Source organism: Lycium barbarum, chromosome 9 (genome assembly GCF_019175385.1).
Source record: "Lycium barbarum isolate Lr01 chromosome 9, ASM1917538v2, whole genome shotgun sequence".
NCBI lineage: Eukaryota > Viridiplantae > Streptophyta > Magnoliopsida > Solanales > Solanaceae > Lycium > Lycium barbarum.
The window spans coordinates 37,866,002-37,879,327 of NC_083345.1; the positions used below are offsets into that span (position 1 = coordinate 37,866,002).

The window sequence follows — 13,326 nt, forward strand, 5'->3', positions numbered from 1 at the left end:
CATTTGAAATCCTTCTCGTTATTTGATTGAACAGACCCAGAGATGTCGATTTATGTTATCTTGGAGGCTGGTGCTAGAATTTTATTGCATTCTTTGTGTAGCATTAGTTGATAAATAATGAACTTTGCACTTCTACATAGAGTAAAAACTCGAAACTGTTAGAGCACACACTCGATTCAATTACATTTGACTTGAATTTTCACCTAAAATTCCAATAAGTATATAAAGTCCAAACAAGGAGGATTGAGACTGACAACTGCATGAGAGCAGAGAAAGTAAGCAAATTGGACGAACAGTAAAACAGCACGAACTTCATATATCCCTTTCTAATAAATCCAGAAACAAATATAGAACATTATTCAGGTTTGTCTATTTTTTGAGAAACAATTCCTCAAGCATCTAGCCAACAAGTTGAGGTAATCTCTATGACAAAGTATCTGCATTTTGTCAAAGTTAATACAAGGAGCTCCCACCACTACATCATGGACCAAAGGATTAAACTACACTATGATATGGCTAGTAGAATAGTCATACCCTGTTGCTCTTCGACTGATTCTTTCAGGTTCTGTATGTTCTTTAGAACAAATTTCCAAATAGAAATAGAAGACAACTACCACAATTCAACCCATGCAACCTTGAAAATTAGAACTGATCATTACTGTTGCAGCATTTTTTGGAGATTGCATAAGGCAGAAATATTCATGAACTGAAGCAACGTTATAGAGAGGGTAGACAACTCTGGTGAAATAAGTTGAAGTTTACAGTAATATGCTTCTTAGACAGGTGCTGAAAACAGGCTGATATATAGTTAAAATGACAATTAGAACTAGCACACCAAACAGACAAAATTAGTTTAAATACTAACACAAAGTATGATCAACCGACAGAGTGAGCATCTGAGAATCCGAAGCTCCTTTTCAGTGATTCTACTTACTAATGATGAGATTGCACACCTTGCCAAGCCCAAACAATTTCCTCAAGAGCTGGTTTGATAGCTTGTGTCAACATGTTTTGGTACTCAATCGCATCACCACATGACCTTCTCAGCTCAACCAAGTAATAAGATTCAGTAATTTCAAATATTTGCACATCAATGCACAGAGTTCCATATCTGCTCCCATTTAATCCCTCTAATCTCAAAAATCCACCTTCTTTCTTTGTTATTTCTAGGTTCAGATACCTGCCAACTTCCTCAAGCTTCGATATGATGACTGGGGCAGGCTTCACTGATGTGAATTGCAGCTCCTCCTTTTGATCATTTCTTATGAATAAACCAGACAAGTCAAACCCGCTTGAAAGAGAGATGATATCAAATGCATTAATGTTTGCAGGTTTTGCCAACTCTAGCTTGGTGTCGCATCCAGAGGAAGAGGTATTATTGTTCAAATTTGAACTGGAAACAGCATCGCCATCTCCAATAACATTTTGGTTCACTACTTGTTTGGTTCTCACATGTCTGGAATCAGATCCTTTCTTAAACCAGGAGCTTTCCTTGATTTTAGTTATCGAAATCCTTGTATAAGGGTTTGGGTCAAGGATCCTAGAGAGAAGTTTACGCACTTCTAGTGGGAACCAATTAGGGCATTTGTACTCCGCCCTGCTTATGTTCCTATACATATTCATAAGATTTGAGTCTTGGAATGGAAGATAACCAGCCAAAAGGACAAACAAGATCACCCCACAAGACCAGATGTCAGCTTTGGCACCATCATATCCTTTTCTACCAATCACCTCAGGAGCAACATATGCTGGTGTACCGCACGTTGTGTGGAGTAACCCATCTTGCCGCTTAGACTCAGCCAATGCACTCAATCCAAAGTCTGACACCTTTAGGTTTCCATTCTCATCCAGCAGGAGATTTTCTGGTTTAAGATCACGGTGATAAACATCTCGGCTGTGGCAAAATTCAACGGCACTGATCAGTTGCTGAAAGAACTTTCTAGCAACATCTTCCTTGAGCCTCCCCTTTGCCAGTTTGTTGAAAAGCTCGCCGCCTTTGGCATGTTCGATCACAAAGTAAATCTTAGTCTTAGTTGCCATGACCTCGTATAGCTGCACAACATGTGGATGTTTGACCAGTGCCATAACAGATATCTCTCGTTTGGTCTGTTCTATCAGTCCAGCCTTCTGAACCTTCTCTTTATCAATTACCTTGATGGCTACACTCTGTGCGCTTTTCAGATTCCTTCCATAATAAACCTTACCAAAGTTTCCTTGACCTAATAATCTCCCCAATTCATATTTTTGCATCAATATATTTCCTTTCTTCTCCATTTTCAACCAACAACCCTACTTTATACTATAAACAACTCTCCTGCTAATACGATAATTCTCGGAGGCCTTGTTTCAGTGTTCAACCGTCTGCAACAAGGCCGTGCTTCAGCACGACAGGATTCTTAAGCACTGTTTCTTCATTGTGCATCTGGCACGAGAACTTAAATGTTCTATGAGATGCAAATTTGAAATCATCATATAGAAAACAGAATAACCCCAATGCAGATGGAAAATCAGAAGCGTGTAAGAGCCAAGAGCTGTTGTACAACCACATCTTTCTGCATCCCAAATATATTGCTTTCAGTAATATGTCGCAGAGCTCTGAAAATCACAAGGTAAGAAAAAGAGCCTCAGAACTCAGAACACATCAAACAAAAATAACAACATACCCAGTGTAATCCTACAAAGTGGGGTCTGGGGAAGGTAGAGTGTACGCAGACCTTACCCCTACCTTGGAGGTAGAGAGGTTGTTTCCGATAGATCGTCAGCCTCGAGAAAAACAGTTCAAAGAAGTTCGGAAAAGGAAATAATGGGAATGAAGAGCCATGGCAAAATACGATAGAAAGCGTCACAAAGAATTCTGAACAGTAACTACAACAAAATACCACGATAATGAAGTATAAGAAGCAATAGATAGGAACAAAAATTGAAAGACAAGAAACTAAGGGGTAATGCTGCGACTACTAGCATGTAAAAAACATCAATACGAGGTTAATAATTATTAACTTAAACGCAAAAGGGAAAAGTGGAGATAGATAAGAAAATGATGCTCAAATTACAAGTAGCTGTACATTATAAATTTAATAAAATCATGAGGAAGAGCCAGTAGCAAAAGAAAACGATATCCATTACAGAAAGAAAAAGAAAAAAAAGATGATACAAAGATCTCAAGATCACATTTCAACTATGGCAACAACCATTATATCACCAATGCATCTTAAACAGTCATTACAGATAAATGTTACTTCCATGTAAATGACAACAAATTTCAAACCAAAGAGGTATCATATTCTATTACAAGTCCACAATACAACTCACCCAGATGAATTATTTATCTGGTTTTATCATCTGTTTCTCAATCAAAAACTATATTCTTTTTAAATCTTGAAAGGAAAGAATAAAAAGAAAAACCAATTCAATCCCCCTTCTTTACCAGAAAGGGGTTTTTCTTTAAACAAAATATGAAAGAAAAACAAATATGCAGAAACATGATATATTAAATAAACTGATGCGGATATAAGTTAACAAAAGGCTTCTCAGATCAAATCAAGAATTGACATAAGCACATTCAAACAAACATGAACAAATGATAACGCTAAATACTTGTAAATTTACCTAACTTACCTAAGACACAACATTTATTATAAATGTACAAAACCCATTGAACTGTATACCAATCATCAGAAAATGCAATGAATAATTAACAGGAAAATAAACTTTTTGGATCCAAATTACCTACAAATAAAAGAAAGAAAAAGAACCTTAAAATGAATTAAAGGAAGATCCGAGGTTGAGAGAAAAATACAAGCTTTGTTCATAAATGTGTAACTTCGTGAATTTGTATTTGTAGGAAATGAACAAGTCTGTGACTTAATTATAATTTGTACTAATGTTTATTTGTTATGTTAATAGTAAGTTAATAATTGTCTGCAAAGTGAAAAGTGGGTAAGCTCCTGCAACCGGCCAAACTATAGCAATTGTAGTTTGACACGTTATGGAAAGAGACAAAATTTTCTAAATATTATAAGCCATCCTTTGGTTATATGAATTATGTATACAATAAACAATAATATAAAAGTTGTCGTGTGATTAATAATAATGTAGGATTGTTATATGGAATAAGAATACATGGATTTGTGTAGAAAATACCTAATATAAGGATATCTTAATCTTTAATTACTCTTAATCACATTGTGACAAACCTTATATTCATATTTAATATCATATCTCATATAGAATAAATGTTCCTGAAAATTCTTGCTCGCATTGGAGCATTTGTATCTACGTGCATCAAGATCCCGAATCATGGAAATCACAAATTGCCGTGTAATTTTGTGATACAGTGTTTGATTTTCAATATTAAATTTCACATAACTTATACGAATTTTAATACGGAAAGAAGAAGTTATATTACTTACAGAGGATTATATTATAATTATGTACCATGTATATCAAAACTAAATACATTACCCAAGCAATACAAAATTATACAATTAAAGTTTTTTATACATTAAACACCAAACCCTTAGATCGGAGTACGGGTGTCAAGTGGGCCGGCCCGGACCATTTTAACGTGGGCCACAATGGGCCGGGCCGGGCCGTAAGTTAAGGGGTCGGGCTTGGAGAGGGAAAGGGTGTCCGGCCCAGCCCACCTCGGGCTAACCGGGCCCGTTAGTGGGTCGGGCTGGGTTTTAGTTAGTGGGTCGGGCCGGGTTTTAGTTAGCGGGCCGAGCCGGATTTAATTATTTTAAAAAAAAATTCTAATACTAAAATTTATTAAGTTTGATACTTTAAAATCTAGTTGTTGTCAACTTTATTTTAACCATCAAGTTCCTTAATTTATACTTTAGTCGTATTTTCAATCTATAAATACCATTCATTCCTCTCCATATTATCTCACAATTCCCTACTCTCCTCTTTCTCTAAATTTCCTACTCATCTAAATGGGAACAATGCACATGAATTTTGATACTAAACCAAAGTTCTTAATTTAATTATCTCATCTGATCCTAAGTCCTAATGTCATGTGCAGATTGTCACACCTCCATCATCGACGAAGACATTTCAATACGCTAAAAAATATTTAATTATTATTATATATAAATATTTGAAACTAATAAGATTTTTTTTTATATATATATATATATATATATATATATATATATATATATATATATATATATAACTAATAGTTTATATTATTATATACTGTATTATAATATACTGGGCGCTAGTTTTTTTTCGGGCTCCTTCAGGCAGTGGAGGACGACCCTGAGCCTCAGTTCGAGACTGAGCAATATCATTAGCGGGACTAGTGGGTGTATTATTGTCATTATCATCATCGTCTACTTGTATCTCAACTTCATTCTCATCTTCTATACCGTACGTTTCTTGTAATTCTATATAATTCATATCATGTGCATCCACACCTATGTCGCCTATTTCACTAGGTGGTGCTTGCGGAACACGAGTATAATTTCTAGCGCTAGTACTACCCCTACCACTACCACTACCGGATTTTTTCTTACCGCTACTACTACCACCGGGACATAAAGCTTTACTGATTCTTTTTAGTGGTTCCATTATGCAAATTAAAATAACGAAAATTAAAATTAAAATGCAAGAATTAAAGTACTAAATAAAAGTAAGAGATGGAACGAAGGTACCAAATTCTCGGAGATAACGAAATAACAACGTGATCGTAAATTGATGAATTGAATACTTGAAGCCTTCCACTTGATCTTGTTAATTGCAAGTTTGCAAAAACAATTAAAGTAGAATACTAAAATTATAGAAATTGCTGCAAATTAAGAGGGAAAGTGAGATAAAATGAGAGGATTGTAGTAAAAAATGATGAAATGTATGAGGTATTTATAGGTGAAAAATGGGTTAAACTGTAATTTTTTAAACTTAAAGGTCAAAAATAGTTTTAAGGGGTTGAGGGGTTCTTTTTTGGGCCAACGGTTGAATTGCCAATCTTTCTGTTGGCAACGGTCACTTGGCCACTTTGTTAATTCTTTGGGGGCCACCTGCCCATTATTAATTGAAAAAAAAAAAACAAAGGAAGAGCTATCTAGTTTAAAAAAAAAAAAACAACGGAAGAGCTAACTAGTTTCCAAACGTTGGAAAAGGTCACTGCCCACTTTATTAATTCTGTGGGGCTCAGCTGACCGGTGACCACTAATTTTTTTTTTTTTAAAAAAAAGGAGAGCTAATTAGTTTTCATTTAGTAGCAATTAAATATTAACGGATCCGACTCCTCTCCATTTTCATTGTCTCCATTTTCCCCAAGTTCTTACTTGAATAAGAGACACATTACATGAGTTAAAATTAATGGTTAAGTTTTAATTAACTAAAGTAAGATTCTAACTATGGTTTGAATAATTAATAAATCTTTCATATATTTGCTTCCAACATTTTAAGAATCCCACAATTATAGCTACAACTATTTTATTGGGATACAATATTTTTAAAATACTTATTATTAATAATAAATGTAGTACTTATCTTTTTTTTTATTTGAAGTGGGCCAGGCCGGTGCCCCGGTGGGCCATCACCCGAGCTGCTGGTGGGCCGAGCTGGTGGGTTGTCCACCTTGTCCGGCCCAGCCCCCAATAAAACCCACCTAGCCCAGCCCCTTACACCTCTTAGTGGGCTTGGGCCGACCCACTTGACACCCTTAGATCGGAGGCATCTATATAAGTTTATTGCTTAGGCGCTTAGGAGGGAAAAGAATATTGCATACAAAGAAATGTACTTTTTGTGCAAAAGTACATTGAACAGCTTATTTGGGAAGATGAGAGAGCTTTAAAATGATTATTTTGAGTCATGCTTTTCTTTTTATCTGAAAGCTTCAAAATGATTATTCTAACCAGGTATGTTGTTGTTGTACTCTTTTCCTTTTTTTTTTTTTTTTTTTTTTTTTTTAACTTCATATTGCATCAACAACAATATATCTAGTATAGTTTCACAAATGGGATCTGGGGAAGATATAATGTACGCAGATCTTACCTCTACACCTTTGTGGGCAGAGAGTCTGTTTCTAAAAGATCCTCGACTCAAAAGGAAAGAAAATTAAAAAAAAAGAAAAAAAAAAAAGAAAAGGAAAATAAAGAAAAAGGAATTCGACGCAAACACAAAGAAAAATGAAAGCAAAATAAGCGCAATAGATAGTGATACACATTGAAAAATAGACAACGATGCGATTACAAAATAATACTACTACCAAGAATACATGTAAAGGGATCTAGCCCCTACCTTTCCTACCTCCAGTGTGATATCACTCGACTACCTACTACTCATCTACCCTAATCCTTGACCTACGCACTTTTCTATTTAGGGTCATGTCTCAGTAACGTAAACTCCATATCACATTGGAGTAGTAATTCTTTTTCGCCATGGTACTGGCCGTACTGCACCAAAGGCGACAAAAAAGAAAAGGGAAAAGGGTCAAATATACCCCTCTACTTTAGTTTAATAGTTAAATATACCCTCCGTTAGTCAAAGTAGATAAATATACCCCTTCCGTTAGTCAAAGTAGATAAATGTACCCCTTCCGTTTAGAAAGTACACAAATATACCCCTCAGTTGAAAGAATCCCCAATTCCACCATTAATTACCCGATTTAACTTTTAAAAACCCATGCCGACCCGCCCCGACCCGCAAATTAAATTCTTTCCACCCAAATATACCCACCACCACTACAACTGACCCAACACAATTACCACCACCACCACTTCCACCACCACCACCACCGCCACCCATGTACATAGATCATTCAACCACGCATGCCTTTCCAACATCAGGAAATGTTTATTAAAAATATAGTATTATCATGAACAATAAAACACAACATGGACAAAGACATTATCAATAAAATGATCAACAGAAGGGATGAAACTGTGGGCGAAAATTGGAATTTACATGGACAATTGAGGATAGTACAAAATTGCCATCCCTTGCATTAATTTTTTAATCAGATATTATGGAATTTTTTTGATTCAGAGATGAATTCATAAACATGGTAATGGAAAATTTCCAGAACAAGGAACAAAAGGACGAATTCATGTCTAACAGGAAAAGAAGTTCATGCACTTATCACTTATCAGCAAAATGACGAATTTTATCACAGACAAATCTAGCAAATTGAATCTTTCCACTATGCATATGAAAGATAACATGGCAAGTCTAAGAGGATTATAAATACTACACTAGATTGAAGAGCAACATAAGCTGCCATTTAGCACATCGGAGATCCAAAGGAAGAAAAAGGACGAAATATGATCAACAAAATGGGGGAGTGTTGAATAGTGGTGGCGATGGTGGTGGTGGTTGTGTTGGGTCAGTTGTAGTGGCGGTGGGTGTATTTGGATGAAAATAATTTAATTTGCGGGTTAGGGCAGGTCGGGCATGAGTTTTTTAAAGTTAAATCGGGTAATTAATGGTGGAATTGAGAATTCTATCAACTGAGGGGTATATTTGTGTACTTTCTTAACGGAAGGGGTATATTTATCTATTTTGACTAACAGAGGGTATATTTAACTATTATACTAAAGTAGAAGGGTATATTTGACCCTTTTCCCAAAAGAAAATGAAGAACATTTGTATAAAGACAAATCCAACTGATAGTTGAATCAAAATTAAGATGTTAGTGATTGAAAAAATAATTTTTCCTAATGCGATACAATATAAGCCATGATTTTGAAATTCTTTTAGTATAATAACCTAGAATTTGTTTGATGGAAGCTGCATTATATACCACACATAATGGTGAAATTCTATAGAGCCATCAGCTATCTTTTCCTTGTCCTAAATTCAAATAGTTACCTAAGGTTTTCCATTATCATTGAGGCAATGTCTTCACAAGTAGATGAAAAATTTAGGCTTATTCTTTTTCAGAAATTATATTTTTACGTTTAAACCAGTGAGTCTTGAACTACTTCATCCATCTATATGCTGCTTAGGAAATTCTCGAGGCAAGTACGAATTGGGCATCAATTAATTTAGTAGTCACCACGTATATTACTTACAGACATTTAATATAAGTAAACCAGTGGGTCTTGAATTTTAGATGCAACGTTTTAATTTTTTTTTTCTCATACAGATTCATAGTCTACCTTGCAGCACTTACATGTAGTCTAGTAGAATTATAATTCAGAGTTGTTCTTTTTTTTTTTTTTTTTTTTTTTTTTGGTTGGAAAAATTGTGATTCAGAGTTTCAGTTCCTACAATTTTTCAAAAAAGAGAAAAGCAACGAAAGTATCTTGGTTAGTTTATGTAATCTTATGGCCAATTTACCTGCTCAAATAAAAATGAATGAATAAATAATACAAAAACAACAACCACTAAGGTTAATATCTTATACGGCATCCTTAGAAATGAGTGCGTTGTAATAATAATAAACAAGAAAGGAGCCACTAAATGAAAGTTGTTAAACATGAGTAACGAAATAAGTACAAATAATTTGCTTTGCTCCACTGTATTATCTTAGGTGTGGGCATGAGTTGGTGGAAATTTGGTAAGAGGGGCCATTTTGTGTTCACCATTTGGCCCCAAATGAATGAATATTTCAAAAAAAGAAATAAAAACAATTACAAAAGAGGTAACAGACTTAAATAAAAGGTTGGGTCTGGTATTGGTCACAACTCGTTGACAGATTGTTCATCTTCACACTTTGTCTTTCCATTATTTGATTAAATGAACTTATGGTCACCAAAACTAGCAAAATATTTTATCTACCAGTACCAAGAAGCTTAAACACCTCACGGCTCCATTATTTAAATAAGAAGAATATTCTAATAACCATCGGCCAATGGCTTACTCGTTTAATAAAAGACAACACAACAGCCCTTATGATATTTAACTTTTCATCCCATCCTTAAGATATTAGAGCTGGAAAGCAAATCAGTGAATAGCAGAAAAGAAAGGTTAAAAAAGCAGCAACAATTAAAAGATAAAGAAATCAGATTTCCCCATTGTAAAGCATAAGTGTTAGGTTGCACGACCTACTTTCTATTCTAAGTAATACCAGATTTTCGATTTTGAGATAGAAGACGTTACTCTACCTGTTCTAACCTAACGTTTACGGAATATTAAAGAATAGTTAAGTAAGGACACAATAATTTTACATGGAAACCACCCGGCTTACAAGGGTGAAAAAACCTACACCTCTGTAGGATTTTCCTAAACTCCGCTACAATTGTGAGCCTGTACAAATTCAAGTTACAAACTCTGTAACCTAGGAACTAACCTCTAATTCCTATCTCACTAATCTCCCTATACTAGTAAGCACCCTTCAAGTTATCCCAACTTGACGTTGAATTTGACTAACTGTTTATACGTTTGATTTATGCTTCTATGAAAGCGGATAAAGGTACAACTTGATAAACAACCTAACACACAAATCTAGACTCAAGAACTATAAAACATAAACTCCGCAGAACAACGTCTTCAATCTTCTTCGTAGTATCAGGTGGCACTTCTGGAATCAGAACACTCAATATTGCATTGGTGGTATTCGCTCAATATCCTGATTTCTTTATTTATGAATGTGCAAATCTTCTTCTTGGTTAGACTTGGATATATATAACATTGAGTGGCAGCAAGTCGGCAAAACCCAAACCCTTCGTGAATAGGCCCATTAGTTAATGGGGTTTGAGTTGACGTAGGATTCTTGCCTTTCCATGCAGCTTCATTGTCCTTGTAGGTTTCTGAAGCGTATAGATAATTAATGCAAGAAATCCCGTAACTTGTCTGACAAGTCCTTACCTCAGAATTTTTAATTTCAGAAATCCAACTCAACTCGCAACAGGATTCTGAGTTGGAACATGTTCATGGACCAGGTTCAAGCCCCTGGTTCATTCACTTCGTCTCGCATCTGCTCCAACTCCGATCTCTAGCAATAATAGGTGCTTTATATGGGCGTGAGTATGTCTTCAATTTGTGTTGAAATTGGTCTTTAATGTCTATCCAAATTAGACACAAATCAACTTCAAGAAATAAGGAAATCTTCCTTAAAATAACTCTTCCTAGTCAAACTTGGCTTCCTTGATTCATGCGGCTTCCTTTCCAAGCATATAACTTTAATTAATTCTTTCCTTGTACGAACTAGAAACTTCAACTACCAAATAATTAATTCTTAATATAATATCACGAATTGATTAATCACAATAATTTTGCACCGCTTCCAAAATTCATACTCGAACCCTTCTTCTAACATTAATACCCACATGAACCAAGTTCTTCAAACCTGTTTGTCAATTTATCATAACTCAACAATAAGGTAGGTGAAGTTTAAGGATCACTACTTTCAATTGTTGAACCAACCAACTTCTTTCAATGTTTAAACTCAGTTGCTAAACAATAAATGCGTTAACTTAACTTCAGTCTCAAGTAGCGTAAGTAGACTTCATTTCAACAAAAATGCTTTTGAAGTATCTTCTTTCTCTGTTAAGATAAGGTTTAATACATAAAGACAAATGAAATATGAGCAGAAAAAAATAGATATGCTCGTGTTAATTGGGAACAAGTTAAGATTGGTAACCATTTAATGGGATTCTAATACCTAAGTCCTTTAGCAATCTCAAAGAAACGACCAACATTTTCTTCAGGTGCGCCTACTTTGATGCCATGTCTGAGGTTCAAAATATGTTTCCCTTTACAAGCTTTCTTGACAGTATCATTTATTCGATTGGTAATAAATCCCTTTGAGCCAAAAAGGACAACAGGATCCACATTACCTTGTACAGCCACATTAGGACCGAGTCGTTTCCTTCCATCAGCCATATCAACTATCCAATCCAAGCTTACTACATCTACACCTGTCAAGGGTAGTCTCTCAAGCAAGCCACCAGATCCACTTGCGTAAAGAATCAATGGGAGATCAGGATGAGTTAGTTTCACTGAATCCACTATCTCTTTTGAATAAGGCAGACTCCTCAAATTCGACTGGACTTAGCTCACGTGGCCCATGAATCAAAGATCTGGACTGCTTGAGCTTCGTTGTCAGCTTGGTAGCAGATATATTTAGCCATTGAGGTTGCAAACAAGAAGTGCATGAAGGACCTAAAGTAGCAATAACAAATAAAACATTGTCACATCAATCGATAGATAATAAGTTACTCCTCCTGATAGATTATGTAAATATTAGTTAGAATATTTTGTAGTCTACTATTTTAGGTTAGAATATTTTGTATATTAACTAATTCAAGGAATGAAAGGAAACAGGGAAAATATTTCCTACATGGTATCAGATTAGGGTTTCTTTCTTCTTCCTCCTTCCGCTACGCCCTAGTCCCTCTTTCTTCTTCCTCTTTCCGTCACTTTTTTTTTTTTCTTTCCGCCAGGGCCGACGCCACTACCACTCCAGCTAAGCCCTCGTTCCACCCGGCCCTCGCGGTCTCCAATATCAAGAATCACATCTCTATTACTCTTGAGATGGAGAACTCACAATACGGAACATGGGCCAAGCGTTTCAAAATTCATGCTCGTTCTCACAAGGTCCTTCATCACATCATTCCTCCACCCAAAGATAAGGAGAAGCCGACTCCTAAAACTGATGAGGAAGTCGAATTATGGACGACCATTGACGCCACCGTGCTTCAATGGATATATTCGACAATTTCGAATGATTTGTTAAACACCATCATCGAACCAGACGCTACTGCCATGGACGCTTGGGTTCGCTTGCGTGATATATTCCAAGATCATCAAACCTCTCGTGCGGTGACTCTCGAACAAGAATTCACAATGACTCACATGGAGGATTTTCCCAATGCCTCCGCCTATTGTCAACGTCTAAAGAGCCTTGCGGATCAACTGAAAAACGTCGGGGCTCCCGTGACGAATAGCTGCCTTGTCCTTCAATTGGTTTCGGGTCTCACTGAAGCGTACAAAGGGGTTGAGACACAAATTCGCCATGCTAAGCCTCTCCCCCCATTCACAGAGGCTCGATCTTCCCTTGTTTTGGAAGAACGTGAACTTGCGGCAATGGTGTCTCACGGGTCTGGTTCGGTTATGGTAGCCGCGGTTGACGACGCGAAACTGCTCTCTGAAAACACAAGCTCACGTCGAGGGAAAACCCAAAATTCCCACCTCTAAAATTCTGGGACTGGCCGAAAAAATGGGTCTGGCCGCGGCTCAGGCGGCGGTAAAATCACTGGCAGCAGCGGCGGACATGGTGGTCCAGGCCGTAGCAGCGGCAGTCCGCATCCAGCGGACTATTCTTCGCAGCAGTGGCCTGCCGGACAGTTTGGCCACTGGCAGTGGGTACCGCAGCCTCGCTGGGCTGCTGCTCCTCCCCCCTGCCCGTACCCGACGACTTTATGGGCTCGT

The 13,326-nt window shown here is 36.5% G+C and overlaps 3 protein-coding genes across 5 annotated transcripts; 1 reads left to right on the forward strand and 2 right to left on the reverse strand.

Moving 5' to 3' along the window:
* Window positions 1–291: 291 nt before the first annotated feature.
* LOC132611335 (CBL-interacting protein kinase 18-like) lies at window positions 292–3,943 on the reverse strand. Of its 3 annotated transcripts, none has more exons than XM_060325766.1 (2): window positions 3,756–3,943; window positions 292–2,595 (listed from the first exon to the last, which is right to left on the reverse strand). In XM_060325766.1, the coding sequence occupies exon 2, from the start codon at window positions 2,272–2,274 to the stop codon at window positions 934–936; it is 1,341 nt and encodes a 446-aa protein (XP_060181749.1). In that variant the 5' UTR covers window positions 2,275–2,595; window positions 3,756–3,943; the 3' UTR covers window positions 292–933. The 3 variants fall into 3 exon arrangements, with proteins under 3 accessions (XP_060181749.1, XP_060181751.1, XP_060181750.1); XM_060325768.1 differs by having other exon boundaries at window positions 3,734–3,943; XM_060325767.1 differs by having other exon boundaries at window positions 3,730–3,943.
* Window positions 3,944–11,550: 7,607 nt separating this feature from the next.
* Window positions 11,551–12,026, reverse strand: LOC132611874 (uroporphyrinogen decarboxylase, chloroplastic-like). The gene is made up of 2 exons (XM_060326236.1): window positions 11,956–12,026; window positions 11,551–11,851 (listed from the first exon to the last, which is right to left on the reverse strand). Exons 1-2 carry the CDS (start codon window positions 12,024–12,026, stop codon window positions 11,551–11,553), a joined length of 372 nt encoding a protein of 123 aa, XP_060182219.1.
* A 403-nt stretch (window positions 12,027–12,429) lies between these two features.
* On the forward strand, window positions 12,430–13,092 carry LOC132611875 (uncharacterized). The gene has a single exon (XM_060326237.1). It carries the CDS (start codon window positions 12,430–12,432, stop codon window positions 13,090–13,092), a length of 663 nt encoding a protein of 220 aa, XP_060182220.1.
* Window positions 13,093–13,326: the final 234 nt, after the last annotated feature.